Raw genomic sequence first — 24,288 nt, 5'->3', positions numbered from 1 at the left:
CCCGCCTCCTCGTTTTCTGCGCGCTCGAGATCCTCGCGAGACTTGGCGGAGAGGCGGGGGCGAGGAGCCCGGGAGCCAATGGGGGAGGGAGGGGCGGGGTTAGTTCAAGGAGCGGGGCGGGGCCGAGACTTCGAAGAGACGACGGAGCGGACGGTGTCCGGGTGTCCTGAGGGGGGAGAAGGGAGAGGAGCCGCCGCCGCCCGAGGGCGACGGGTTCCCGACGGAGAGGGGCGGGAAGAAGCGGCACGGACCCCCACGGGTAGCAGGCAGTGGGCGACCTCCTTGCCCAGTAGCACGTCGTTGACGTCGTGTGTGGCCGAGTTAGGTCTTGGTGTGATTCGGGCAGGTTTCCACAGGGCCGACCCATGACATTTTGGCACCTGAGGCGAACCGCAAAATGGCGCCCCCTCCCGCCCCACCGGGGAAGAAGGGCTGTGTGAAGGTCTACATCAGGAAAAAGGGCAGGGAGAAGATAAAGATCTGCCTCAGGATCTTCTGCTGCCCCTGTGGATCCTGCCGCCTCAGGCTGTCACCTCCCCTTACCTCATGGCTGGGCCGGTCCTGGGTTTCTAGTATAGTGGTACCTTGGGTTAAGTACTTAATTCGTTCCGGAGGTCCGTTCTTAACCTGAAACTGTTCTTAACCTGAAGCACCATTTTAACTAATGGGGCCTCCGCCGGAGCACGATTTCTGTTCTCATCCTGAAGCAAAGTTCTTAACCCGATGTACTATTTCTGGGTTAGCAGAGTCTGTAATCTGAAGCGTATGTAACCGGCGGAGGTGCCACTGTATACGAATGTGCCCCCCCCCGCTCAACCCATGTGCATCTGGAGTCTCCAACACAGCACAGCTCACTGTGCGGGTCACAGCCCGGAAACCTCACTTTGGTGCCCTCAGGGAAATTGCTTTGGTGCAGAAGTCCAGGGTCCCCACCCAGCAGAATCATGAGTGGAAGGGCACCGAAACAAATGCAGTAGGGCTTCTGGCCTACCACATATTGAAGGAAGTGGGAAGGCATTTAGGTAAAGGGACCCCTGACCGTTAGGTCCAAGCATGAACGACTCTGGGGTTGCAGTGCTCATCTCGCTTTATTGGCCGAGGGAGCCGGCATACAGCTTCCAGGTCATGTGGCCAGCATGACTAAGCCGCTTCTGGTGGACCAGAGCAGCGCATGGAAATGCCGTTTACCTTCCTGCTGGAGTGGTATCTATTTATCTACTTGCACTTCGACGTGCTTTCAAACTGCTAGTTTGGCACTTATTGCCATCTAAAGGAGTGGGTAAGGGGATACTCGATAACACTGTTGCTTCCAGAGGTTGGAATGAGCCAAATTGTACCACTGTCTTGAGAACCCTTTGGGGTTTTGACGGTGCTGATTCAACAGGAAGAAAGCTAGATCGGGTAAAAATCATAAAGGTGAAGCCTCTGTCTATCATAGTCGGACCTTTGTTTATTTTCATCAGGGGTCAAGCAGGGCTCTCCTCGACTCCTGACATAGCCAAATTAGTGTAGCATTTGCCATCTGCCTCTGCCTGTTTGGCAGCAATATTCTAGAAGACTCTGCGTCAGCTCCAACTTCCTTCCCATCCCAGTAGTTTGGAGACGTTTCTGCTGCCTCATCTGTGCCCTAACCTCAGTCCCCACCCAGCTCACTGTAACCCATGTTAGCAAGATGCCAGCCGGCTGATAGAGGAAAGCATGGACCCATGGCCTAACCTGTGTGGATTCTTCCACAACAAGCACAGTGTTTTCATTTGTCCCAAACCTCTGAGAATATTATCCTGCTCCCCCTAGGAGTTCACCAGAACTCTTAAGTTGGATGCTAAGCAAAGGAGGTTGCGGGGGGGGGGGGAATGGCTTGTTTTTAAGACATGCCTGCATTGATCAAAAATTCATTTTTGTTCTTTAGTTTTCAGAGAATAATGACCATAGGGGTTGTCTTGAAAAGTGCCTGTACATCAAAATTTACAATAAGTAAAAGGTTCCAGATTCCTGAGAGTGTATTATAGCACTACACCAAGTTTAAATGAGATTTGATTTTCATTGGGAGAGTTGCCATTTAGAGGCACAAAAGAATGCCTGCTTTTCACTGTTTTGCAAATTTTTTCATGCCAGTTTGCAGACATTGTCCCTCTCCCACATATGAACCAGGCTAAGAGTGAGCCTTTAAATCAACAGAGCAAAGTGTTTCAGGAAGAGAAGGTACAGACAGGTAGATTGTGCCTTATTTCAGATACATGAGATATTAGAAGATTGGCTTAAATGACAAGTAATGGTAATTTAACCATAGATTACCAAAACAATGCCTTATTCGTTTTAACAGTCAGGTGGAATTTTGCTTCACGTTTACATAGTAGGAACTGGGCTCTTATTTGTGAGATTGGCTGGCTGGCAGTGCTTTAAATGCTTTATACTGATGTTTAATTTTTCATGTTAAGTGAGTTATTGGAGAGTCATGGCTTGTTTTGTGCTAGATTGAAATGACTGGCATGATTCATACTGGCTTACTTCTTGTTAATTATTGTGCAATTTGCCTATGCCCTCTGGCTTAAGCAATAAACTTGTCATGCTACTGCTTCATTGGTCATGGAGATACAGAACCCAAGTACCTACTCAGAGTAATGGTGATATAAATTTATTGTTACACCTCCTAACAGATTCACTGTTCGGGGTGAAAGAGAAATAACACATCTAAGAGTGTTATTTTCTCAAGCATCTACATTTTTTGTATTATTTTACTATCCAGTTTCCTCTGTCATCCCTTTGTTTAAGCTAGACTGGTTTACCCATGAATGTCTCACTCGATGATTGCAAGTTGAAGCAATTATTGGATGGTCCAAACAAAAAGCTTCTCCACCGTTTCAGTGTATGCTTTCAAGTACCTGTCATTCAGTATAGAGAAGTAAAAGGAGGTATGTGCATGTATGAAACAGAAAATTTTCATCCCTTTGGGACACACTTTCTTTTGAGGTTTGTACATAGCACAGATAATCCCTGGGACTTAATAAATGCAAGTAATATAATAAAAATGGGAGGTGAAAAATAAAATTTAGTGCTTTCTCTCTTCTACTCTGTTACCCCTTCTGCCCCAGCTTCCAAATGAGTTGATGCTTCTCCAATTTTAAGATCCAACTTGTGGCCAATGATTTGTTCTAGAATGCTCAACAGTGGAATAAGTTTGGGCGCGGGGGAGTGGGGGCTAGGAACTGTCAGCGCTGCTGTGGCTGGCTGCTAGTACAATTCAGCCTGCCTGCATCACTGCTGACATTCACTCTACCATATTCAAAATTCTTGCTCAACCAAACGATTTCTCCTTCTGGTGGTTGTGATAGAGGAGATGGAAATCTCTAAAATGTGAGCCAAGGAAGAGGAACTTCAGAATGGAGAAGTGGCAAAGGAAGAGTTAACTGAGGTAAAGAGATAAGAATGCAGAAAAAAGGGGATCTTGGCAAGACAAGAATTTCTATAAAAAGTAGAAATGTAAGTCTCTTCTTACTGTTTGCTCACCAAAAACCTTCCTAGTAATTCTCATCCATTTCAGTTGAGGTTAGTTTCTAATATGAGTGCTTAGGATCACAGTCTTCAGAGTAACACATACTGTATTCTGATTCCAATTAAACACTCTTGGTGATGTTTGCAAACATCAAAAAATGGCAAACAACTGCATACAGGAAGAAAGTATCAGCAGACTAGGGGTAACTTTGAAGTTTGCAGAAGTACAAAAAAGATTTAGGCAGAAATCCTTTAATCTTGGAGAAACCTCAAGATTGTAATGTCGCTGGGATTAGAGAACCTTGTGTCTGTCCCAGCCCACTGAGGACTTTTACCTTTAAAAGGTGGGATTTAAATACAGCAAATATATGACAAAAAGGATTCAAATAATGTTGTACCCCGCAAACTAGCAGAGCTGATGGGCAGTGCAGCTTCTCTGAGGAAAGGTTAGTTTTGATAGAAAGCAGCTATTACTGAGCTTGGGGAGAGTAGGAGCTGGGTGTAAAAGACACAGGAAGGCATGTCGCTGGATACATGGATCTTAGGCAAGTTGAAAGGGAGGCCAGAGAAAAAATGGCATGGACTAGAACTATAGATGGTGAAGAGAGAAGGGCTCAGTTATGGCGTAATGTATGTAATTGATGACATTCACTTGCCCTCTTCGGGGAAGGGGGTGCTATTCTTACTCTTCTGTTAAATTCATATTGAAATTCAGTAAAATAAACTTTCCAAAAACGAGAGATTAAAGGGAAAGTATGGTAGAGGTGTCCAGGAAACGATGGAACACTGAGAAGGGAGGGCATGGGGGAAATTTTCACGCAGGGCAGGAGTGGGTGGGTGCTGTAGATAGTTGACAAGCAGAGGCACACTTGGTCAGGGAGTTGTGGGTGTTAAGAGGGGGAAATGAAAATGAAAATACAAGTTGAAATCATTGTGATTGTAGCTGATTTATTAATTCTGTTTCACTCATGTTGTAACTGTCACCTTAGTCATCCAAGCTCTCTATTCGCTTTTCTGCAACCAAGCTATGGCCCATCTCAAGAGGCTGGCAAGAAACTTTCCTACTCAAATTAGCATCCATATCTCTGTCCTTGCCAGATAGTGCCACCCTCAAACCTTATGAGCCTAAAGCTCTCTCTTCAAGTGCTGAAAAGACTTAGTGGCAACGAAGGGAGAAAGGCATGAGAGGTTCCAGTTAACCAGGCACTTGATCTAAAAGAGAGCACATTAACAGCCTTGTTAACAATAACGTGTCATTGGAAGTAATATACTTGAGATTAAGCAAATGATATGTAAGTGAGCAAGATACTATTTGATGCAATTTCCATTAATTAAATTTATGACCCTTACTGCAATTTAAACCATGGTAACACTCCCTGCATGCTGGCGAATGAGCTGTCAAATACCTCCGAGTCTAGCCAGCTTGAGAGAAATTGATTAAAAAATGAGGGGGGGGGGCAGAATGGACCTGAAAATGGGCCTGGTCCTCTTGCTTAAAAATGGAACAGATCCACTTTTGCTTGCCAGGATTAGATGTAGAAAAAGAGTCCTCAAAGAACAAAACACAATTTCCCGCAAAAGCACAGATGGCAGCTAGAGGTGGCAAAAGCTTCTTCCTTCACTTCCTTTCACATCTCCAACCTCTATCTCTAGCAATGGCACTGGGGAGCCTGCAGCCCTCCAAATATTGGTGGGCTGTAGCTCCCATCATCCCTGGCTATTGGTCATGCTGGCTAGGGCTGATGGGAACTGGAGTCTAACAACATGTGGAGGGTTACAGCTTTCCCAACTTGGCTCAGAATCCAAAAATGAGTCTTGTTACTTGTACCCATCTTGCAGAACTAAACACTCCATTCTACAGCTGCAATAGGCACTGATGCAAGGGAAGAAGGGCATTGATTGAAAAAACCCCAGCAGAAACTAAAGTACTGTTTAGAGTAAATCCCTCTTTTCTGGAAATGCTTCTTCCTTTAACAGGCTGTGTGGCAACCTTTTGCAGGTCAGAGATGCACCTGTTGAAATTGCCCGTCACACAGCTATTAATGGCACAGGAGCTCTGCCAGGGAAAAAAACACACAGGCAAGAACTATAGTTTGTCATCAGTGTAGGCAGATCATAGGGCTAATAGGACATGGCTGAACAATGCAGCATGGAATTTTGTTTTTGTGTGATGGGCCGCTGTTAAAGGCAAAGGAGACTGCATAGTTATCTATTGTGGTATCTGCCTTAAAGCCGTTCAGAAGCTTTCACTTCTGATTTTGATTAGCTATGGTTTAGTGTGCCATCCCAACCGCAAACTGTGATTCTTATATAATGTATGGTTTGTTTAAAGAAGCCAACTTTACATATACATTTAGTATATCTGAATCAGGCCAGAATGTCCATATTCCTTTTGAAAAGCTATTTTAAGACAGAGGTGAGGAACACCTTTCTGCCCTTGGGACACGTGCCAAAAGTGGGCAGGGCCTAACCCAAAAAGGTGTTAAAAGTGAGTGACAAGTCCCACCTCCAGTTCTTAACTAATAGCAACTTTAAAATTGGCAACCCATGTTGTAGGCAGTAACTTCTTAAAACTCCCTTTAAACTGTATAGTGCTGATGGCAACATTTAGATATATACCATGGCATCAGAACAAGAAATCTCATAGCAGAAACCTATTCCCATCCAGTGCCACCCCTTATGAAGTTCTTAATCTGGCAGAGCAGGAATATTACGATCTAGCTGAAGATCTAAGCAAGGGCTTAACTTGAGGCATTTGCTTTTTCTGTGCTGGTTGGAGAGAGGCCACCATGGATCTGTGCCCAAATTCTCTTTACTGGCTTGTGCTTGAAAGTGGGCCAGCTTGCAGCTTTGGCCAAGCAAAGAGGGAACCTTTCTTTGTTCCCAGCTCTCCCTCCTAAAAAAGACACAAGTCTATGGAAAACTCAGCTCTAGGAGCTTGTAAGGTGCATTCCTGTCTTCAAAATTATTGGCTACCTCCTTACTTGTACTGGCCCTGAAAACGAAGATCTAGGGAGACTGCATCGCAAACATACCCTCCCACCACCAAAACATTTCTCTAGAGCCTTAGCACAGCTCCACGAGTCTGGGCAGCAGAACTGCTTACATTACTCTCAGTTTATTTACACAGTCTTCCAACACCACGGCACTTTCTTTCCTGAAGTGGGCGGGGGAATCCAAGTGAGTTAAACGTAACATAGCTACTTCAATGCTGGGCTTATGAAACGGAGTATGGCACGCCCATGACTATTGTTTACAGCGTCTAGCAGTGCTGGGTACCTGTGGCCTCCCAGATGTTGTTAGATCCCACCTCCCATCAGCTGTAGCCACCATGGCCGATAGTCAGGGGTTGCAGAAGCGGGGTGTCTAACATCTGGAGGGCCAGATTCCCCACCGCTGTGCTACATCTCAGAAGTAATTGCTCTGCAATGATAGGTTAGGAGCAGGGGGCAGAAATCAACTCGAGAGTCCTGCTGCTGGCTCCTGCTACTGTAACGGGGTTTCCACCCCCTTCCTCATGCCCCCCAAAATTGGCCCAAGTGTGTCTGTCAGGAAAATTGCCAGAATGGGTGGGGGGATTGTTTCATCTGGCAAACTGCTGGAATGAATTTCTTAGCATCCACAACAGCCTCCAGTTCTGTTTCTCCTCCTTTGAATTCAAGATACTGATTTATGGTAGAAGTATTACCCTTTAAGTGATTTGTTGGCATGAACTATGCCTCCTCTGCAGCCCAAGACAGTCTCTCTTAAGACGTGATGTTTGCATGATTCAAATATACAGACTTGTTAGCATTCCCTTGATCATTTAACACCGCTCACTTAGCTACTTTTTATCACTGGGCTAGCTAGCCTGGCATCATCAGCAGGTTTCCAAAACACAGGCACAACTGTAATGAACACCCAAGCTCAGCTGGTTGCCTAGCAACCCCAACAGCAGATTGCCAGGACCAGCTGTGGGTCTTTCAACAAGCAGCAGCTCTGACTGATACAGGTCAGGCTCTTTAGAACTTCTAAAATAGTTTCCAGCCATTTGCTCACCCAGCGCAGGCATATTTGGGTCATGCGTGTCAGATGGATGATTTTAGAATGCAGCCCTTGCTAATCATAGAACTGGAAAATGTGCAGAAAAGGGCAACTGAAAATGATCAATGGGTTGGGGAAAGAAGGCATTTAGGGCTTTTTAGTACAGGAAAGAGCAGCTTGTTGCAGGGAGGGAGGAAGAGAGAGGAGTTTTCTATATTGTGAACGGTTTGAACAGGGGAAGTTCTTGCTTTCTTATAAATCTTTAAAACTTGGGCCTATGAAAGTCTATTTGCAGCAGATTCACAGCCAATGGAAGAAAGCGCTTTTTACATGTGTATTAAGAAACTCACTACCAAAAAGGTGGCGGTGGACACCAGCTTATATGGCCTTTAAAAAAGGAATTAGCTTTGTAACTTTATTAGATCTGAATTTGTAAAATAGAATATTGTGTTGGTTTTTTGTAGTTGGGTTTAATGCTGGGGGTTTTTTTTTGTTTTTTTTAGGTTGCGGATTTTATTCAACTTCTTTTAGGAAGAGTGACCAACAGATCGAGAGCTGAATAGAAACTTCCTGCTGAAAAAGAAACTGCCTGTGAGCGTCCAAGAAGCATCTGGGCTGGCCTCTGTAGTAGCCGCTGAACCTTGGCCTGAGCCACCAACACAATTCAAATGTTCACTTTCTCGAAAACAGTTCTGCTGAGCTGATACTGTATAGAAGGGCCACACTGCAGACTCCCAGAGACACAATGGGAGATAAGCACCATTTATGAAGATGAGAATGCACAAAGGTTCAACACATTGTAATACGGTGGAGTGGAAGCCTGTCTGTGCCTTCCTTAGGTTCTACATTGGCTCCCAGTATGTTTCCAAGCACCATTCAAATGTTGGTGTTGACCTTTAAAGCGCTAAACTGCCTTGGCCCTGCATACCTGAAGGAGCATCTCCACCCCCATCATCCAGCCCAGACACTGAGGCCCAGCTCTTTCTGGCAGTTCCCCCACTATGAGAAGTGAAGTTACAGGCAACCAGGCAGAGGGCCTTCTCAGAAGTGGCGCCTGCCCTGTGGAATGCAGATGTCAGATAAATAACTATATAACTTTTAGAAGACATCCGAAGGCAGCCCTTTTAATGGTTGATGTTTAACATTTTGTTGGGAGCCACCCAGAGTGGCTGGGGCAACTCAGTCAGATGGGCGGCATACAAATATTAAATTATTCTTATTATTCTTTAATAAATGGGGAACCTGGGCCCTCCCATTGTTGCTGGATTGCAGGCCCCACCATACTTGCTTCCAGGCCATGCTGGCTGGATCTGATAGGAGTTTGAGTCCAACAACATCTAGAGGGCTAGAGGTCCCCATCCCTGCTTTCGCCTTTCTGGGCTTCAGTTTCCTTTTTTAAAAAAACAGCATTGGCTTGGATAAGTTACAGGCACAGAAGCAACGTAAGCGCAGTGTAGCCTTAAATTACCAGGGAGCAAATCAATATAAAGGATGTGCTCCGTGACCTTAGCAGAACAGTGCTTTTAAAAGGGCGAGAAAAGATTCAAAGGTTGATTCTAGGTCATGTTTTAATTTACTAAAACACAAGGAGCCAAAAAGCTCACCAAAAGCTGAACAACATAAGCTGTATTTATGCAAAACTCTCTGTAATTTGCTGAGATAATGACCTCCTCCATTCAGCATCAGAAGCAGTAATAGGAATTCCAGGGCTGCATTTCTATCCACACTTACCAAGAGGAAGCCTGATTAAATTCACGGAGATACTGTTAGGTAAACCATTCTAATTAGAAAATAGCAAAAAGAAAACCTCACCAATGCCAGATTTATGGTAGGACTTGGGTTTTTCAGGAATCAATTGGATGTGCTGAATACAAGTTAAATGCATTCCATGATACTGTGCGATTCACTGACTAATGATGCAGAAAGGATTGGGGGCCAGTTACCCATAAAACAAAAACAAAAAAATCAAGAAAATGTATACCAATACAGTATTTATTGACTTGCCCCCTCTGAGCTGGACAGATTTGGTTAACAGACGGGCTTCCCCTATCTGCCACAGAACAATCAGGTTGTCGTACACACTGGACTAAACACAGGGGGGAAAGAGAGGAGAGCACATGACAGGCAGCACATCTGGCTCCTTCACATTGCAAAGAGAATGAGGAATGCCACCATCAAGCAGAACAGCCCCATGGCCTCAGAGAGTGCAAAACCCAGGATGGCATAGGAGAAGAGCTGCTGCTTCAGGGAAGGGTTTCTGCAAGGGAAGGAGACAGACAGACAGGATAACCATCAATGGAAAAGTGTGATGAAGCCACACAAAAAAAGCTAATGTCATTCTAGCTTGCATCAACAAAAGTATAGTGTCCTGATCAAGGGAATTAACAGTTCTGCTCTATTCTGTCTTGGTCAGGACACACCTAGAGTACTGTGTCCATTTCTGTGCACTGAAGTTTTAAGAAGGATATTGACCAGCTGGAATGTGTGCAGAGGAGGGAGACCAAGATGATCAAGGGTCTGGAAACCAAGCCTTATGAGGAACAGTTGAGGGAGTTGGGCAAATTTAGCCTGGTAAAGAGGAGACTGAGAGGAGATATGATAGCCATCCTCAAATATCTAAAGGGCTATCACATGGAGGATGGAACAAGCTTGTTTTCTCCTATTCCAGAGGCTAGGACCTGAACCAATGGATTCTTATATATGATCTAGTTGCGATTTCTGCATTGCAGGGGTTGGACTAGATTACCCTTAGGATCCCTTCCAATGCTACAATTTAAGGTTCTCCTGTAGTCCTACCATCTCCCCAGATACAGGATGTCAAGGGAGTAGCCAACCCTTCCAGCCAACTACTGTTCAGGTGTGTGGTTGTTGAAAGGTCTAGCAGTATAGCAGACATAGGCAAACTCGGCCCTCCAGATGTTTCGGGACTACAACTCCCATCATCCCTAGCTAACGGGACCACTGGTCAGGGATGATGGGAGTTGTAGTCCCAAAACGTCTGGAGGGCCGAGTTTGCCTATGCCTGCAGTATAGTATCAGCCCAGCCAGCTTTATAATTTTAAGTCTGGTGCTTTTTTCCAGGCGGTATTCAAGGGTACACGGTACCGACACTTCTTTCAGTATTATTTAAAAATGTGGCATTTACTATAATAACTTCATGGTGAGTACTGACACCTATTTTTCTAGGAAAAAAGCACTGATTAAGTCTACAAAATTTACTAGCCCACAAAATGTTTACTAGGGTTGCTGCCACACTAGTGCCCTTTAGCACTGTGAAGGCATTGTTCTTCCGGATTCAGCTGGAAATGGAATTAACAGTGATTCAGTACAGCTTGTAATATAGTGCTGCATTAATCTGGCAATACCCACCTCAAAGGCCAAGATCCATCAACTGTATTTACTTAACACAACTGAATTAAATTTCCATTCAGCACAGGGCCCCGCCATTCTCAATTCATAGCTTCCCCTTGTGGCTTTTGCATATTAGTGTTTCCTTTTCAAAAATATACATGGCATTACTGATAAATAGTCCTATAAATCAGATCCCTGCAGTGGGCTTAATTACTGGATTCCTCTCTTTTTTCTTTGTGAAACAGCACTATTATTTTGCATTTTTAGGGAAAATGAAAGCAATGAAGAGGAAGTACTACTCCCCCTATTACTAGTCCCCTACTACTAGTCCCTACAAAAGGGACTGAATAATCACAAGCCAATTTATCAATAATGCCACAGCAACAGGAAAGCAATCAGAAGCAGAACCTACAAGGAGGAAGCTTCTAACTAAAGGCACAGCAACCCTGAAAAATCTCAACAGAACTTTGCCAGTTTATAATGCACTGCGAACATGTTTTACATAAGAGGCCCAAATCAGGTCTGAAGAAACAGGAAGACAACAATAATGAGTGCAAGCAGTTGGCAGCAGCACTGCCTGGTTTCTCTTTAAGCAGCAAGTGAATGAAGAACATAACTCCAGACTTAAAAGCGTGGTGCTCAAAAACCCAAACATACCTGGCATAGCCAATGATAAGACTGCCAAATACGGTCCCGATGCCAGCACCAGAGCCAGCTACGCCTACGGTGGCAGCGCCAGCACCAATAAACTTGGCGGCAGTATCAATGTCCCTGGAAACAGTGCTGGTTTGGAACTCCCGGCGCAACACTGGCAAGAGCTCATTGTGAGCACCTGAGAGACAACAAGGCTGAGAGGAGCAAAAAGAAGAAATGGAGAATAAGATACTGTTTCGAAGCTGCTTGTAACCTAAACGGCAGGATTCTACTTCCATGTAAATCAAACTTCAACACAGATTTTTTCAAACACTGCCCCAGAAAACTGGGAGTGGAGATTCTGAATTGGATAAATAATGGCCAACAAGCCAGGGACGGGGGCTGCTTATGGTGCAATACTTGTCTCAGTAGACACAAGTCCTACTGAGTTAAAAGTAGCTTACTCCAAGGCAGGAGCAGCCTATAGTTTTGGGAATCCAAGTCAGCAATGCGGCCACATCTGCACTGCTGATTCTAGGAAAGTGGTGCCTCGTTGTTGTCAATTAATCTACAGGGGACTTGTGTGTGCTATGGAGTCCCCACAGTTCATGCAGAGAAATACTGAAGTTCAGCACCCTGCATGAGAGGCTCCTGCAATTTTAGTTTATAATGTTGGGTTTATCTATTCTTTGGTGTGTGTGTGTGTGTGTGTGTGCTTTAAATGTTTTTAACTTTTACTGACAATTTTAATATATATTTTATAGTCTTTGTAAATTTGCAATTTAGTGGTATACAAATTCTGTTAAATAATAAAGTAAGTAAATAAAAGGCCAATGTCATATAGTGGTTAGCTTGTCAGACTAGGATCAGAGAGACATGCGTTTAAATCCCTGCTCAGCTATGAAGCTTAGTGGGTCAGCTTGGGCCAGACATCATCCCTTTGCCGAATCTACCTTAGGAGGAGTAATGGGTGAGAGGGGACACAGCAGGATAAAAATGGAATAAATAAATGAGGAATTGATCTGGAAAGTGTTCCTTGAAGCTAGAAAGAGGTGAGGCAGATCCCCACCAACTTAGAAATTTTGTAAACTGGTCATCTGTTCACTTTCTCACTACAACCCCAAGAGCTTGGTTTAAGTTACACTTATGGTTGTGAGGATACCATGGGATAGTCCAACACAAACCACCCTGCACTCCCCATAGGAAAGGTGGTCTAGAAGAATGATAAATACTAGAGTATCAAAAAGTGTTCCTTAGTTACCAGGCAGACACCTTAATTGTACAGCTTAAGAAAAAAACAGCTTTTTCTCTCTTTTGTTCCTTTTTTCATATATATACAGTGGTACCTCGGGTTACATACGCTTCAGGTTACACTCTGCTAACCCAGAAAAAGTGCTTCAGGTTAAGAACTTTGCTTCAGGATGAGAACAGAAATCGTGCTCCGGCGGCACGGCGGCAGCAGGAGGCCCCATTAGCTAAAGTGGTGCTTCAGGTTGAGAACAGTTTCAGGTTAAGAACGGATCTCCGGAACGAATTAAGTACGTAACCCGAGGTACCACTGTATGTGCTTATTTGAATATATATATATATATATATTTGTAACATTTTGCTAATATTTTATAACAATTATGTTAAACAATAAAATTATCCAAGAAAAGAAACAGCCCTGTAGTATCATGCCTCCTAGTGACTAAGATCTAAAATAATAAATTGTAGGTCAGGTATACAGTTGAGCACTACTGCTGCACACATAATCCAAAAGGCCCAGCAGAGCCAGCAGTTATAGAAAGGATCTCCCTCTTTTTCTACTCGGCCACTGAGTATTGCCCTAGACAACCTTTGCTGGTTACATCAGCATTATGTTTTTGAGATCCAAGGGTCTCTTTCCCCTTGGATGTAGCTGGAAGCCGTACCACACCAGATTTACCTCCTTCGTCCTGACCTCAGGCCTGTTCAGCACAGAGGCAGAGATGGGCCTACACAGCAGCTGGGAACTGTTCTTTATCTGCAAGAGGGGAAATATACAAGCTGTGAATGCATGCAACGAAGAAAAATTCTCCCTGACAACAAGGACTTTCTTGCAAACGCATTCTAGTCTGAGACAGTCTGTAACTGGAAGAAATGATAGTGAAACTATGACTTGAGCATGCCTTCGTTGGTCAGCACAGCAACAATTCTCCCTGGTAAAGAACATATTCTGAAATGGGGCTTGTATCTCATGGATTTAAATTTCAGAACAAAATCAGGTGGCCAGTGGCAGCAGAGAACTGATCGTGTGACTGACTGATTATTTATTTATTTTGTACACCATCCTTCACCTGTAGATCTCGGGGCGGTTGATAACATAAAAATACAAGATAAAAAACACAAAATTCGTAATAAAAATAAGAACAAAAACACTCTCTACACTCGCACATTTAAAAGGATATTGGATGTTAATCAGCCTAAAGGAGTATAACGAAGGCAGGCACAGCATCCCACAAACGAGCCACTGCAGAAAAGGCACTAGTCTAAACCGTAGTCAACTGGTGGTCTATTAGCCACATGTGACTCCCACCCCAGTTCTACCTTGCCCTCCACTATGTAAAGCATGTTGTTGCTTTCTACATGGCAGGTACCCTCTTCCGTTCCCATGCATCATCCATCCAGTGCATATTCTGCATGCTTTAAAAAAGTTAAAAGTCTTGAGCCTGGCAAACAGGATAGCTTTTACATATACAGTGGTGCCTCGCAAGACGAAATTAATTCATTCCGCAAGTTTTTTCTTCTTGCGAGTTTTTCGTCTTGCGAAGCACCGTTTCCCATAGGAATGCATTGAAAATCAATCAATGCGTTCCTATGGAAACCGCCTTCAGACCAGGTCCGGGGACAGTCTGTCCCCCGACCTCTTCTGAAGGCTGGGGGGGGGGCAAGGGCTTTTCTTCCCACCGCCAGCCTTCAGAAGGCTGTTCTGAAGGCTGGCGGTGGGAAGAAAAGCCCTTCTCCCCACCTCCCACCCCGCAAGCTCCGGGGACAGGAGGGCTTTCCTCCCGACTGCCAGCATTTTAAAAGCCCCCAGGACAGCGAAGCAAGCACATAGGGAAATTCGTTTTGCGAAGCACCTCCAAAACGGAAAACTCTTTCGTCTTGCGAGTTTTTCGTTTTGCGAGGCATTCGTCTTGCGAGGCACCACTGTACTAAGTAAGTTTTCTCAGATTGCCTTAATTTGTTCTGCTTTGGCTAGACATGAGAAGGGGCAGCAACATATGCAAGACAGTGGGGAGGATCAGGCCCAAGATCCAAATGTGGCCCTCCAAGCCTCTCTGTCTGGCCCTTGAGACTCTCCCTAAGGCCACTCCCCTTTACCAGCCCTGCTTCACACCTTGAGTGTTTTTGCCTAGTTGAAATGTGTTCCTTGACCACTGATCATCTTCGCACAGGTGGAGAACAGAGGGGTGTGTGCGTGTGAGTGTGTGTAGAAACTAGCCTATTGTACAAATTGTTCCCCTGCTCCCTTTTACCTCTGACCGTGCCCACCAGCAGCATGCGGCCCTTAAAAGGTTGCCCAGTGGCCCTTAGGCTGAAAAGCGTTCCTTATCCCTGCACTAAAACCTTGGCCACCAGAAATCCTTCTGAGCCCCTACTGGTTTTGGCAAACATTCCCCGGCACTGAACACTTTGCTGAAATGCACACCAGCAATTAATGCTGGAATTCTGTTCTATCTGTAAATGAAAGCCAAGCTCCTGGCAGCCATTTCTATAAATGGCTCTACATCAAACCTCTTACAGCTTCAGGAACCAGCAGAACGCAGAGGCTGGGCTGAAACTCAGCCCTTTCAACTACTTGGGAGCCACTGTAGAGTGGAAGAGACAGCACCTGGGGATGGGACATATTCGCCCCCCCCAAGTGTTAAGGTAAAGGTAAAGGGACCCCTGACCATTAAGTCCAGTCGTGGCCGACTCTGGGGTTGCGGCGCTCATCTCGCTTTATTGGATATGGGAGCTGGCGTACAGCTTCCGGATCATGTGGCCAGCATGACTAAGCCGCTTCTGGCAAACCAGAGCAGCGCACGGAAACGCTGTTTACCTTCCCGCCGGAGCGGTACCTATTTATCTACTTGCACTTTGACATGCTTTCGAACTGCTAGGTTGGCAGGAGCAGGGACCGAGCAACAGGAGCTCACCCCGTTGCAGGGATTCGAACCACCGACCTTCAGATCGGCAAGTCCTAGGCTCTGTGGTTTAACCCACAGCGTCACCCACATCCCTACTAAGTGTGAACCAGGCAGAATTTCCTGATGGCCATTTGGAGGAAGCCAATGTGGGGGTGGAATAGACACCAGATTTCCCTGCCTGGGCACCCATTTTTGAAGGAGGTTTCAGTGCGGAGGAGGAAATGTCATCATCTTGAATGATTTCATGAAAACCACTCGACGTTTGCCTGGAGTAAGATTCTCAGAAAGTTGTATTCTTCACCTCAAACACCTCAGATTCAAGGGAGGTTTCTACAGGACATTTGGTCTTGTGCTGCCAGGCATCTGGACAGCACCAATGACTGGATGTTTGTACTCCAATGATATTTTTAACATGTTTGTATTTTTACTCTGCTTGAAAATTGCTTTGGGACTTTTTATAATGGGAAGCGATATATAATTATAAAGCACTGAGTTTTTTCAGTGGGGAGACTCAACCAGATGGGCAGGATATAAATAATAAATTATTATTATTATTATATAATCAAGCATTATATAAATCTTATGAAATAGAACAATAAACTATGTCATGTGGCCCAATAGCTTGCACTTTGTCCTCTGCCTGCCAATGCTGCAGTTAATAATATGAGAGGAAGAAACCTTGCCCTTTCTCCACCCATTTCACACCTGGGATGTGATGCTACCTGGTCATTCTGTATTTGCCAGATGTGTGGGACTCAATGTATGATCTTCAGTAAAGTGATGAGGGAACAGCCCCCATGATTCAGACACCAACCAAGGGAGCAGATTAAGGCCTTTCAGGTAGCATGACCTCCAGCCACCAGTTACTTTCTGGGTCAAGCCCCAAATAAAAGGATGCTTAAGAATTCCTGCAAGTAAGAAGCGGGTGGGGAGAATCTCCTGATCCCACTCCACTATTGATAGCAACTCACAGACAGGGCTGGGGGAAAGTGAATGGAACATAGCAGTGCATCCCAATATCACAGAAGGAATGGTTGGAGTATTGCTTAAGGGATTTTGGTGTGTGTGTTATTGATATTACATTTTTGTATCTTTATTAGGATTCATGTGTAAGTTTTTCAATTTGGTTGTGTACGTTTTGGATGTTTTATTTATTGTTTGACATTTGTTGTGCTTGAATCATGTATTTTTCATGTCGTAAGCCACCTTGAGAATGGTTTTAACTGTGGAAAGGCGGCATACAACTAAAATGATGTTTGCATGGTATTGCTATTTTCAGTTTTGCCCACCTCTCGTTATGTGTAGCAACTTCCAGTGGTCTGCTAGGGAGGGAGGGGGGAAAGGACCCCTTAGTTCTGCTGCATTCTGTCCCTTACAGTGGTGCTGGGAATGTGACATGACAATGGCAGTGAAAGCCATATTCTGAGCTGGGCTGCCGGGTGGCAGCGGGGGGAGAGAGAGACAGGAGCAGAGCAGAACAGACAGGCGTGATTTCATTTTAGAATTGCAAGGTCCAGCATGCAACTTAAAAAATGAGTGTGGATGTGGACTTCCGGTTTAGCGCCATCGGCAATGGCGGAATTCCTCTGATCCAGAGGAACCCGCTCCGCGAAAATCGGGTCTTGCCGCTGTGGCGAAGGCGGAGACCCTCTAAAAATCCCAGGCGGAGGAAGCCTGGGAACGTGGGATTCAGCTGACACCAGGAGCTACACGCAAGGAAAACCCCTTTTTCGGGGATCCGAAGCGACGTGGGGTGAGCGGCGCGGTGTTTTGAATTGACCGCCATTTTTACGGAGTGAAGCCGCACAGCCGTTGCCAGAGAGCGCTGACTTTTTCCTGTGGACAATTGGACTCTAAACAAGTACCCGTGAGTAGAACGGAAAATTGGGCTAAGAAACATTTTAATTTGGCACTCAAGCGGGAAGGTTCTAAACAGGAAGTCCGCCTTCCGCTTTTGTAAATAGTATGAAGCAAAAATTGTGCAAGCTAAAGTCTGGAAAGTTGTACATAAAGGTTTTAAATTCCTCCTGTTTTAACCATCTAAACCCCTCTTGGAAGAAGGAGCAAAGAGGGGGCATTTTGACTGTTCAAGCCTGCAGGAGAGAGAGTAAAGAAAGATAAATTTCCACCGTCTCAAACCTGGGAACGGGTTGTCAGAGATTTTTGGTGAAGTTCATTGACTGTGAATGGAACATCTTTTGACAGATAGTTAAAGAAGAGAAACAAATTGATTCCAATGTTGCCTTTTGCATTTAAAAGAAACAAAAAATCCGAAAAATTAAAGTAATTTTCTTTTGTTGGACCTGCTTTCAAAAGATGGATACAAATAGAAATTGTCTCCTCTAGAGGGAGCTTGTTAAATTGTTGCTGGAGTCGATCTGGGGACTTTACAGCTGTGGAGATTAGGATCGTGGGACCAGACTGTGACCTTGAATAAAAATGTGTTTGGAAGAAGTTTTGGTGCTTGCTTTTTGCAAGACAAGCGCTTTGTTGGAGCAGATGCATGAGAAGATGGATTTGATGACTGCTGCAGTCAAAAATTTTGGACAAACAGTGAATATTTATACAGAAAACATTCAGGAGCCAACCCAGGAACCTGTTTTGATAGAGCAAGTGCAAACGCAGAAGATAATGGAGGAGGCTGCTGTTGAACCTCAAGTAACACAAATGGAGAGGCCCAAGGCCCTATAGGAGCATAAGCTGTTGTTGTTGAAGGCTGAATTTGGAGTGGACCGGGGGGGGGGGTCTGGAGTTGTGGGGGCCCTTAAGCTTGGAGGGGCTTTGAAACATGCCTTTAAATATTTTCTGGACTACACTGTTGACTGTGGGGAATGGGACTGTGGGGAATGGGCCGATCTGCTGAGAGACGGAGATATTTTCGAGTTGGAACATCCCCGAGAGCTACTCCTCAATGAGAAAGGAAAGAAACTAAGAAAGAGATCAACAAAAGACAAGGTAAAGGGCAAGTACAAACAAGAAGAAGATCTGCAGAAGGGACATGGAAAAGACTTAAGAGCCTCGGACATAAGATTACCAGGTTGATGGACTAGATGGAATGGACAGTAAGGACTGACATAACCCGAGACCAGGAAGAAGAGACGCTGGAGGAAGATTGGAAGAAAATTATTAAAAATTTATTTTGGGAATTAGTGTAAAATTAATGAGTATTAGGAAAAATGTTGGAATGAAAATATTTGGCTTTAGTAGAAATGATATAAGGAATTATGTACAAACAAATATTAAGTTTTAAGCTTTAAGGTACTTTATGGTAAGATAAGGTTAAAATAAACTAAGGTACACTGAATGACAGAATATAGTGAAAGATGGAAAGGTTTTGCTGAGTTGATTAATAGGTTAGACTGTTAAGACAAACTACTCAATAAAAATTGAGAAAGATGGAAAGAATTTGCTGAAATAAATAACTAAACTAGAATACAAAAAGGGAGGTGTGAGGAGGTCGATGAAACAAGTAAATGAAAGATAAAGATATGGAATATTGGATGTGTGTTTTTATTGCTATTGTTGTATTGGCTTTTATGTTTTTTTCTCTTTTTTATGTATTGTTATGTATGTTTTAAAAATTTGATGTTGTTTTCTTCTTTTTTCTTTCTCTGTAATTTTTGAAAATTTCTAATAAATATCTTTTTTAAAAAAATGAGTGCTGATGTGTGTTCATGCCGTTTTGCTTTTAATTCACAAAAGAACAAGGAAGGAGGGAAAACCAGCTGTCTTAAGAACAGAGGGACAGGAACTAAGAGCTCTGCCAAGCTCTATCCATCATTAAATGCCTCTCCAACACACTTGGATTTATAGTTCTACGGCAAAAGCTGTCATGATGTTTTCAGATGTTTTTCTTTGCAATCATGAGAACTAGTAATATGCTCCTCCTTTTTCAAATGAAAGATAAAATGGCAACAGAAACTAAAAGAACCCGTGGGAGCTATTGCATTACAGATCTGTCTATTTTCCATAGATGATGGCAAAGTTACAGTTATGCAGGTTATTAATCCTTTTTAACCTACTTGCCAACATAGGCAAATACTTGACTTGTGATTTGAAACAATGCATTATTGAAAAATACAAGACACATCTTAAGCTACTCACAAGGGCGGGAGCAGAGACAAACTTTGCACAGGTATACATATTCAGGGACGTTGGGGGTGGCCACACTCAACAGCTGGAAAAGAACCAAACAACATGGCATTAGGAGAAAGTGTGCCTACAACTTGTATTACTTGCTACCAATAGAAGCCCAGAAGGCTTTTAAGATGTGTGGCAGTTAATTAGCGGAGGACTACAAAAACTGATGCACAGCCATATTAAGTGGAAGAGAGGCCATTAATTCAGGCAACCATGCAAAAACATATCGTGAGTAATATGGCCCCTACACAGCACAATAATTTAGTTCTTCAGCACAAGCATGGCTGGACAAAGAATTGCTTGGCTGACCAAACGTTTGGAGCACCCAAACTGGGAAGGAAAGAGATGCTAAACATTTGGTACTGGCTCTTCTAGATTTGATCCTGGTGCCCTAAACTCCCCATTTAACACACTTAAGAGGCCTATGTTTTATTTTGCATTTATATCATACCCTGTCCCCAAAGGGCTCAGAATAGACAGTACTGTGATATTTATAAAATAGGACCGGTGCAATTCTTAAAAAAGAAAGAAAATATACTACTAGAATAAACTTTGCATAAATATTATTTGCCTAAGCAAGGTGTGCTGTATATCACCTCTGGAAGATGCCAAAATATTTAGAGGCTCTTGAAGAGAGAACTACAAAAGAATTGCCATAAAAGGCTCTCTGTGTTCCTGTTAATCAAAGCTAGCACACAAATAGTATAGTTCAGGTGTTTTCTGATAAACCTGGGCTGCATCTATCACATCAGCTGCACATAAGCAACTGATCCATGCAATTTGCCTTGCAGATGACTATCCTGGCATGATTTTCAGTATCTCTACCCTCAGGATCAACATTTGCACTGTGCAATTCCATGCAAGGCCTGACATCTTCCTTAAAGTATATGGAATCCCCCAGACTGCTCCAAGGGTGGATGCAACCTGAGGGCAAGTCCACACAACTGGAAGCACATTTGCTTCCCACAGTATTACCTGTAATGGGTTGTTGAGCTTAAGGTGGTATCAATCGCTCATCTATACACAAGCTACTATTATGAACCAGTACAATTAATAGCATGTGGCATTCATTAAAACAGCTACTGAACAAGGCAGCTTGTTTTTTTTTTATTCAAGAAAAGGGATTAGGCATCAATAGATATTAGCTAGCATAGCTAAAATGAGTCTGCGTGGGGAAGTGGCTCTCCAATGTTGTTGGACCCCCTCCAACTTCCTTAAGACCAAGTCAGGATGGCAATGCTCAGAAATTATGGGAGCTGTAGCCAAACATTTAGAGGGCCACAGGTCACCCATCCCTATGTGGAGGGACAATATACTTCCCAGCAACACAAAACTGGGGTCAAACCAATAGTATGGTTATCTTCATAACCAGTTTATGAACTTCCAAGAAATGTCTGACTGGTCACCATCAGAAGCAATGCTGGGCTGGATCTGATTCACCGCTGAAAAAGGGAATCAGAAACCTTTCCCAATTTACTGCAAATAACTTGGTGATCTACCCATAGATCCTGATTTACCTTCTGACCACCTCCAATCTAGTATATAGAGACAGCTCAGGGGAGAATTTTCTTCTATTTGCACAGGGAAACAAAAGATTAGGACCAAAAAGTGTTTCTCTGTATCTTCTCCAAGCCACTGTACAAATGGGGACTTGAACACACGTGTGTGTTGTGAAGAGGCAGAGAGATATGGCAGCAAGAACATATAACTGTGGGTTAAACCACAGAGCCTACGACTTGCTGATCAGAAGGTCGGTGGTTTGAATCCCTGCGATGGGGTGAGCTCCCGTTGTTCGGTCCCTGCTCCTGCCAACCTAGCAGTTCGAAAGCACGTCAAAGTGCAAGTAGATAAATCGGTACCGCTCTGGGGGGAAGGTAAACGGCGTTTCCGTGCACTGCTCTGGTTCGCCAGAAGCGGCTCAGTCATGCTGGCCACATGACCTGGAAGCTGTACACCAGCTCCCTCAGCCAATAAAGCGAGATGAGCGCCGCAACCCCAGAGTCGGCCACAACTGGACCTAATGGTCAGGGGTCCCTTTACCTTTTACTAAGCCAAACGTATATCTGCGGCTGCCTAGTTAGCAAATTCTACAACTTAATACGTAGTGGTTAAGAGTGTTGGACCAGGGCCTGGGGGACCAGGGTTCAAATTCCCACTCAGCCATGACGCTTACTGAGTGACTTTGGGCCAATCGCTGCCTCTCGGCCTATCCTACTCCACAGGGCTGTTGTGGGGATTAAATCAGGAGGGAGAGCACTACGTCCACCACCTTGAGCTTTTTGAGGAACAAAGGCAGGATATAAATGCAACAAATTAATAAAATGTTGTAAAAGCTTGCTTGGGGGGGGAGGGGGAGGAAATGTTGTTGTTGTTTAGTCGTGTCCGACTCTTCGTGACCCCATGGACCAGAGCACGCCAGGCACCCCTGTCCTCCACCGCCTCCCACAGCTTGGTCAAACTCATGCTGGTAGCTTTGAGAACACTGTCCAACCATCTTGTCCTCTGTCGTCCCCTTCTCCTTGTGCCCTCCATCTTTCCCAACATCAGGGTCATTTCCTGTGTCCCCTTCATGGATCACTGCCTTGCTGTGGCGAAGGGTCTTGAATAACTCAGAGAAGCTATGAACTATGCTGTGCAGGGCCACCCAAGATGGACAGGTCATAGTGGAGAGTTTAGACCAAACGAGATCCACCTGGAGGGGGAACCGGCAAGCCACTCCCTGCCAAGAAAACTCCATGGACACAGGAAATGGTATATTTACATTAAATGCCCGCCCCACAACACTTGGATCAGCGACCACCACTTTGGCTAGCCAACAATTTCGACCCTCCTTTGTCTGTACAGTGGTAAAAGGTAAAGGTAAAGAGACCCCTGACCATTAGGTCCAGTCGTGACCGACTCTGGGGTTCATCTCGCTTTATTGGCCGAAGGAGCCGGCGTACAGCTTCTGGGTCATGTGGCCAGCATGACTAAGTCGCTTCTGGCAAACCAGAGCAGCGCATGGAAACGCCGTTTACCTTCCCGCCGGAGCAGTACCTATTTATCTACTTGCACTCTGATGTGCTTTCGAACTGCTAGGTGGGCAGGAGCAGGGACCGAGCAATGGGAGCTCACCCCGTTGCAGGGATTCAAACCGCCAACCTTCTGATCAGCAAGTCCTAGGCTCTGTGGTTCAACCAACAGCACCACCCACGTCCCCTGCACAGTGGTACCTCGGGTTAAGTACTTAATTCGTTCCGGAGGTTCGTACTTAACCTGAAACTGTTCTTAAACTGAGGCACCACTTTAGCTAATGGGGCCTCCTGCTGCTGCCGCACCACCAGAGCACGATTTCTGTTCTCATCCTGAAGCACTATTTCTGGGTTAGCGGAGTCTGTAACCTGAAGCTTACGTAACCCGAGGTACCACTGTACAGTGCATCGGATTTATTTCCATTCTCTCAATAGGGGCGGGAGCCTTAAGACCAGCACCTTGAGGACTAGCACCTTTCCTGCAGCTAAGCTTTTAGGCGGTCGAGGGCCTGCTTCCCCGGATGCACGACCTTTGCAGTGCATCCACGGCTAGGGCAGATCCGCTCAGGCCATAGGCGGCCCCAGCTGCGGACCCTCCCCGGGCTGCCGTGGGAAGGAAGCTCCTTGAACTCCACGCCCCGCCCAAGAACGTTCCCAAGGGTGGCTCCGCCCTCCGCAGGCTCCTCCCCCTCGAACCCCGCCAATAGGGCGCACGTCCCGGTCAAACCCCCATATAACTCCTCCGAAGGCCTCGAAGCATGAAGGGGGGAGGGAAAGGGAAAGGCCCGGGGAGGGGGAGGCCGAGGCCGGGCGAACCCGGCGAAGGGAGAACCTTCCTAGGCCGCCCCGGCCGGGACTCCGCGACCCTACCTGCTGCTCAGGGGAAGACCGCGAGAGAAGGGCCCCCTTTCGCGCATGCGCCAGCGGAAGGCGGAATGACGCCACATCCGCCCGGCGCCCGGAAAAGATTTGTAGTTGAACGAGCGCGGCGGCTAGAGCGCCTAATAACGGGTTTTTTTAAAAAGGGGGTGTGTTTCTCCCGTCGCGCCATCTGCTGGTCCGGGGTGGTACTGCATTGGCTTCCTCGCTGCTTTCTCCCATTAAACGGGGGCGATGCTGTCGGGAGCGGGTTTGTGTGTATATGGCGCTCTTGGCCGGAGTTCCGGACGCTGCTCGATTTTAAGCACGGTTACTTAAGCCCGACCGACGGCAACCTTGGGCGGTGCTTGCATGGAGAGACTGGGGGACAGATCATAGCTGTCAATGTTTCCCTTTTTTAAAAGGGAAATTCCCTTATTCCGAATAGGATTCCTCGCAAGAAAAGGGAAAAGTTGACAGCTATGGGACAGATGTACCCTAGTTTGTTACTGCGGTGCAATGCTACCTGCAAACTTGGGCGGCTTTTAAACATAGCTGTCAGAGTTTCCCTTTTTTTAAGGGAAATTCCCTTATTCCAAATAGGATTCCTCGCAAGAAAAGGGAAA

At 45.2% G+C, this 24,288-nt stretch overlaps 1 protein-coding gene and 1 long non-coding RNA gene across 4 annotated transcripts; one reads left to right on the top strand and one right to left on the bottom strand.

Annotated features, from left to right (window-relative positions):
• Positions 1 to 45: 45 nt before the first annotated feature.
• LOC128406593 (uncharacterized) lies at positions 46 to 11,609 on the top strand. Of its 2 annotated transcripts, XR_008328532.1 has the most exons (4): positions 46 to 320; positions 2,116 to 2,212; positions 2,777 to 2,912; positions 11,134 to 11,609. It is a non-coding gene; the product is annotated as an uncharacterized LOC128406593 (long non-coding RNA). The 2 variants fall into 2 exon arrangements; XR_008328531.1 differs by lacking the exon at positions 2,116 to 2,212 and having other exon boundaries at positions 106 to 320.
• ATP5MC2 (ATP synthase membrane subunit c locus 2) lies at positions 9,490 to 23,763 on the bottom strand. 2 transcript variants are annotated; one of them, XM_053374096.1, is made up of 5 exons: positions 23,675 to 23,763; positions 19,758 to 19,830; positions 13,427 to 13,504; positions 11,524 to 11,714; positions 9,490 to 9,772 (listed from the first exon to the last, which is right to left on the bottom strand). In XM_053374096.1, the coding sequence occupies exons 2-5, from the start codon at positions 19,794 to 19,796 to the stop codon at positions 9,658 to 9,660; spliced, it is 423 nt and encodes a 140-aa protein (XP_053230071.1). In that variant the 5' UTR covers positions 19,797 to 19,830; positions 23,675 to 23,763; the 3' UTR covers positions 9,490 to 9,657. The 2 variants fall into 2 exon arrangements, with proteins under 2 accessions (XP_053230071.1, XP_053230080.1); XM_053374105.1 differs by lacking the exon at positions 23,675 to 23,763 and adding an exon at positions 23,279 to 23,387.
• Between the last annotated feature and the right edge of the window lie 525 nt (positions 23,764 to 24,288).

This window comes from Podarcis raffonei, chromosome 2 (assembly GCF_027172205.1).
Source record: "Podarcis raffonei isolate rPodRaf1 chromosome 2, rPodRaf1.pri, whole genome shotgun sequence".
Classification (NCBI taxonomy): domain Eukaryota; kingdom Metazoa; phylum Chordata; class Lepidosauria; order Squamata; family Lacertidae; genus Podarcis; species Podarcis raffonei.
This window is presented reverse-complemented; position numbering and strand designations above follow the sequence as displayed.

Excerpts from the sequence above, each read along its gene's own strand:
- ATP5MC2 (XM_053374096.1), bottom strand. The coding sequence starts at position 19,796 with ATGTATACCTGTGCAAAGTTTGTCTCTGCTCCCGCCCTT. Across the intron at positions 13,505-19,757 it reads TTGTCTCTGCTCCCGCCCTT|ATAAAGAACAGTTCCCAGCT; the intron begins GTGAGTAGCTTA and ends CCCCTCTTGCAG. Across the intron at positions 11,715-13,426 it reads CTGAGGTCAGGACGAAGGAG|CCTTGTTGTCTCTCAGGTGC; the intron begins GTAAATCTGGTG and ends TGCTCCTCTCAG.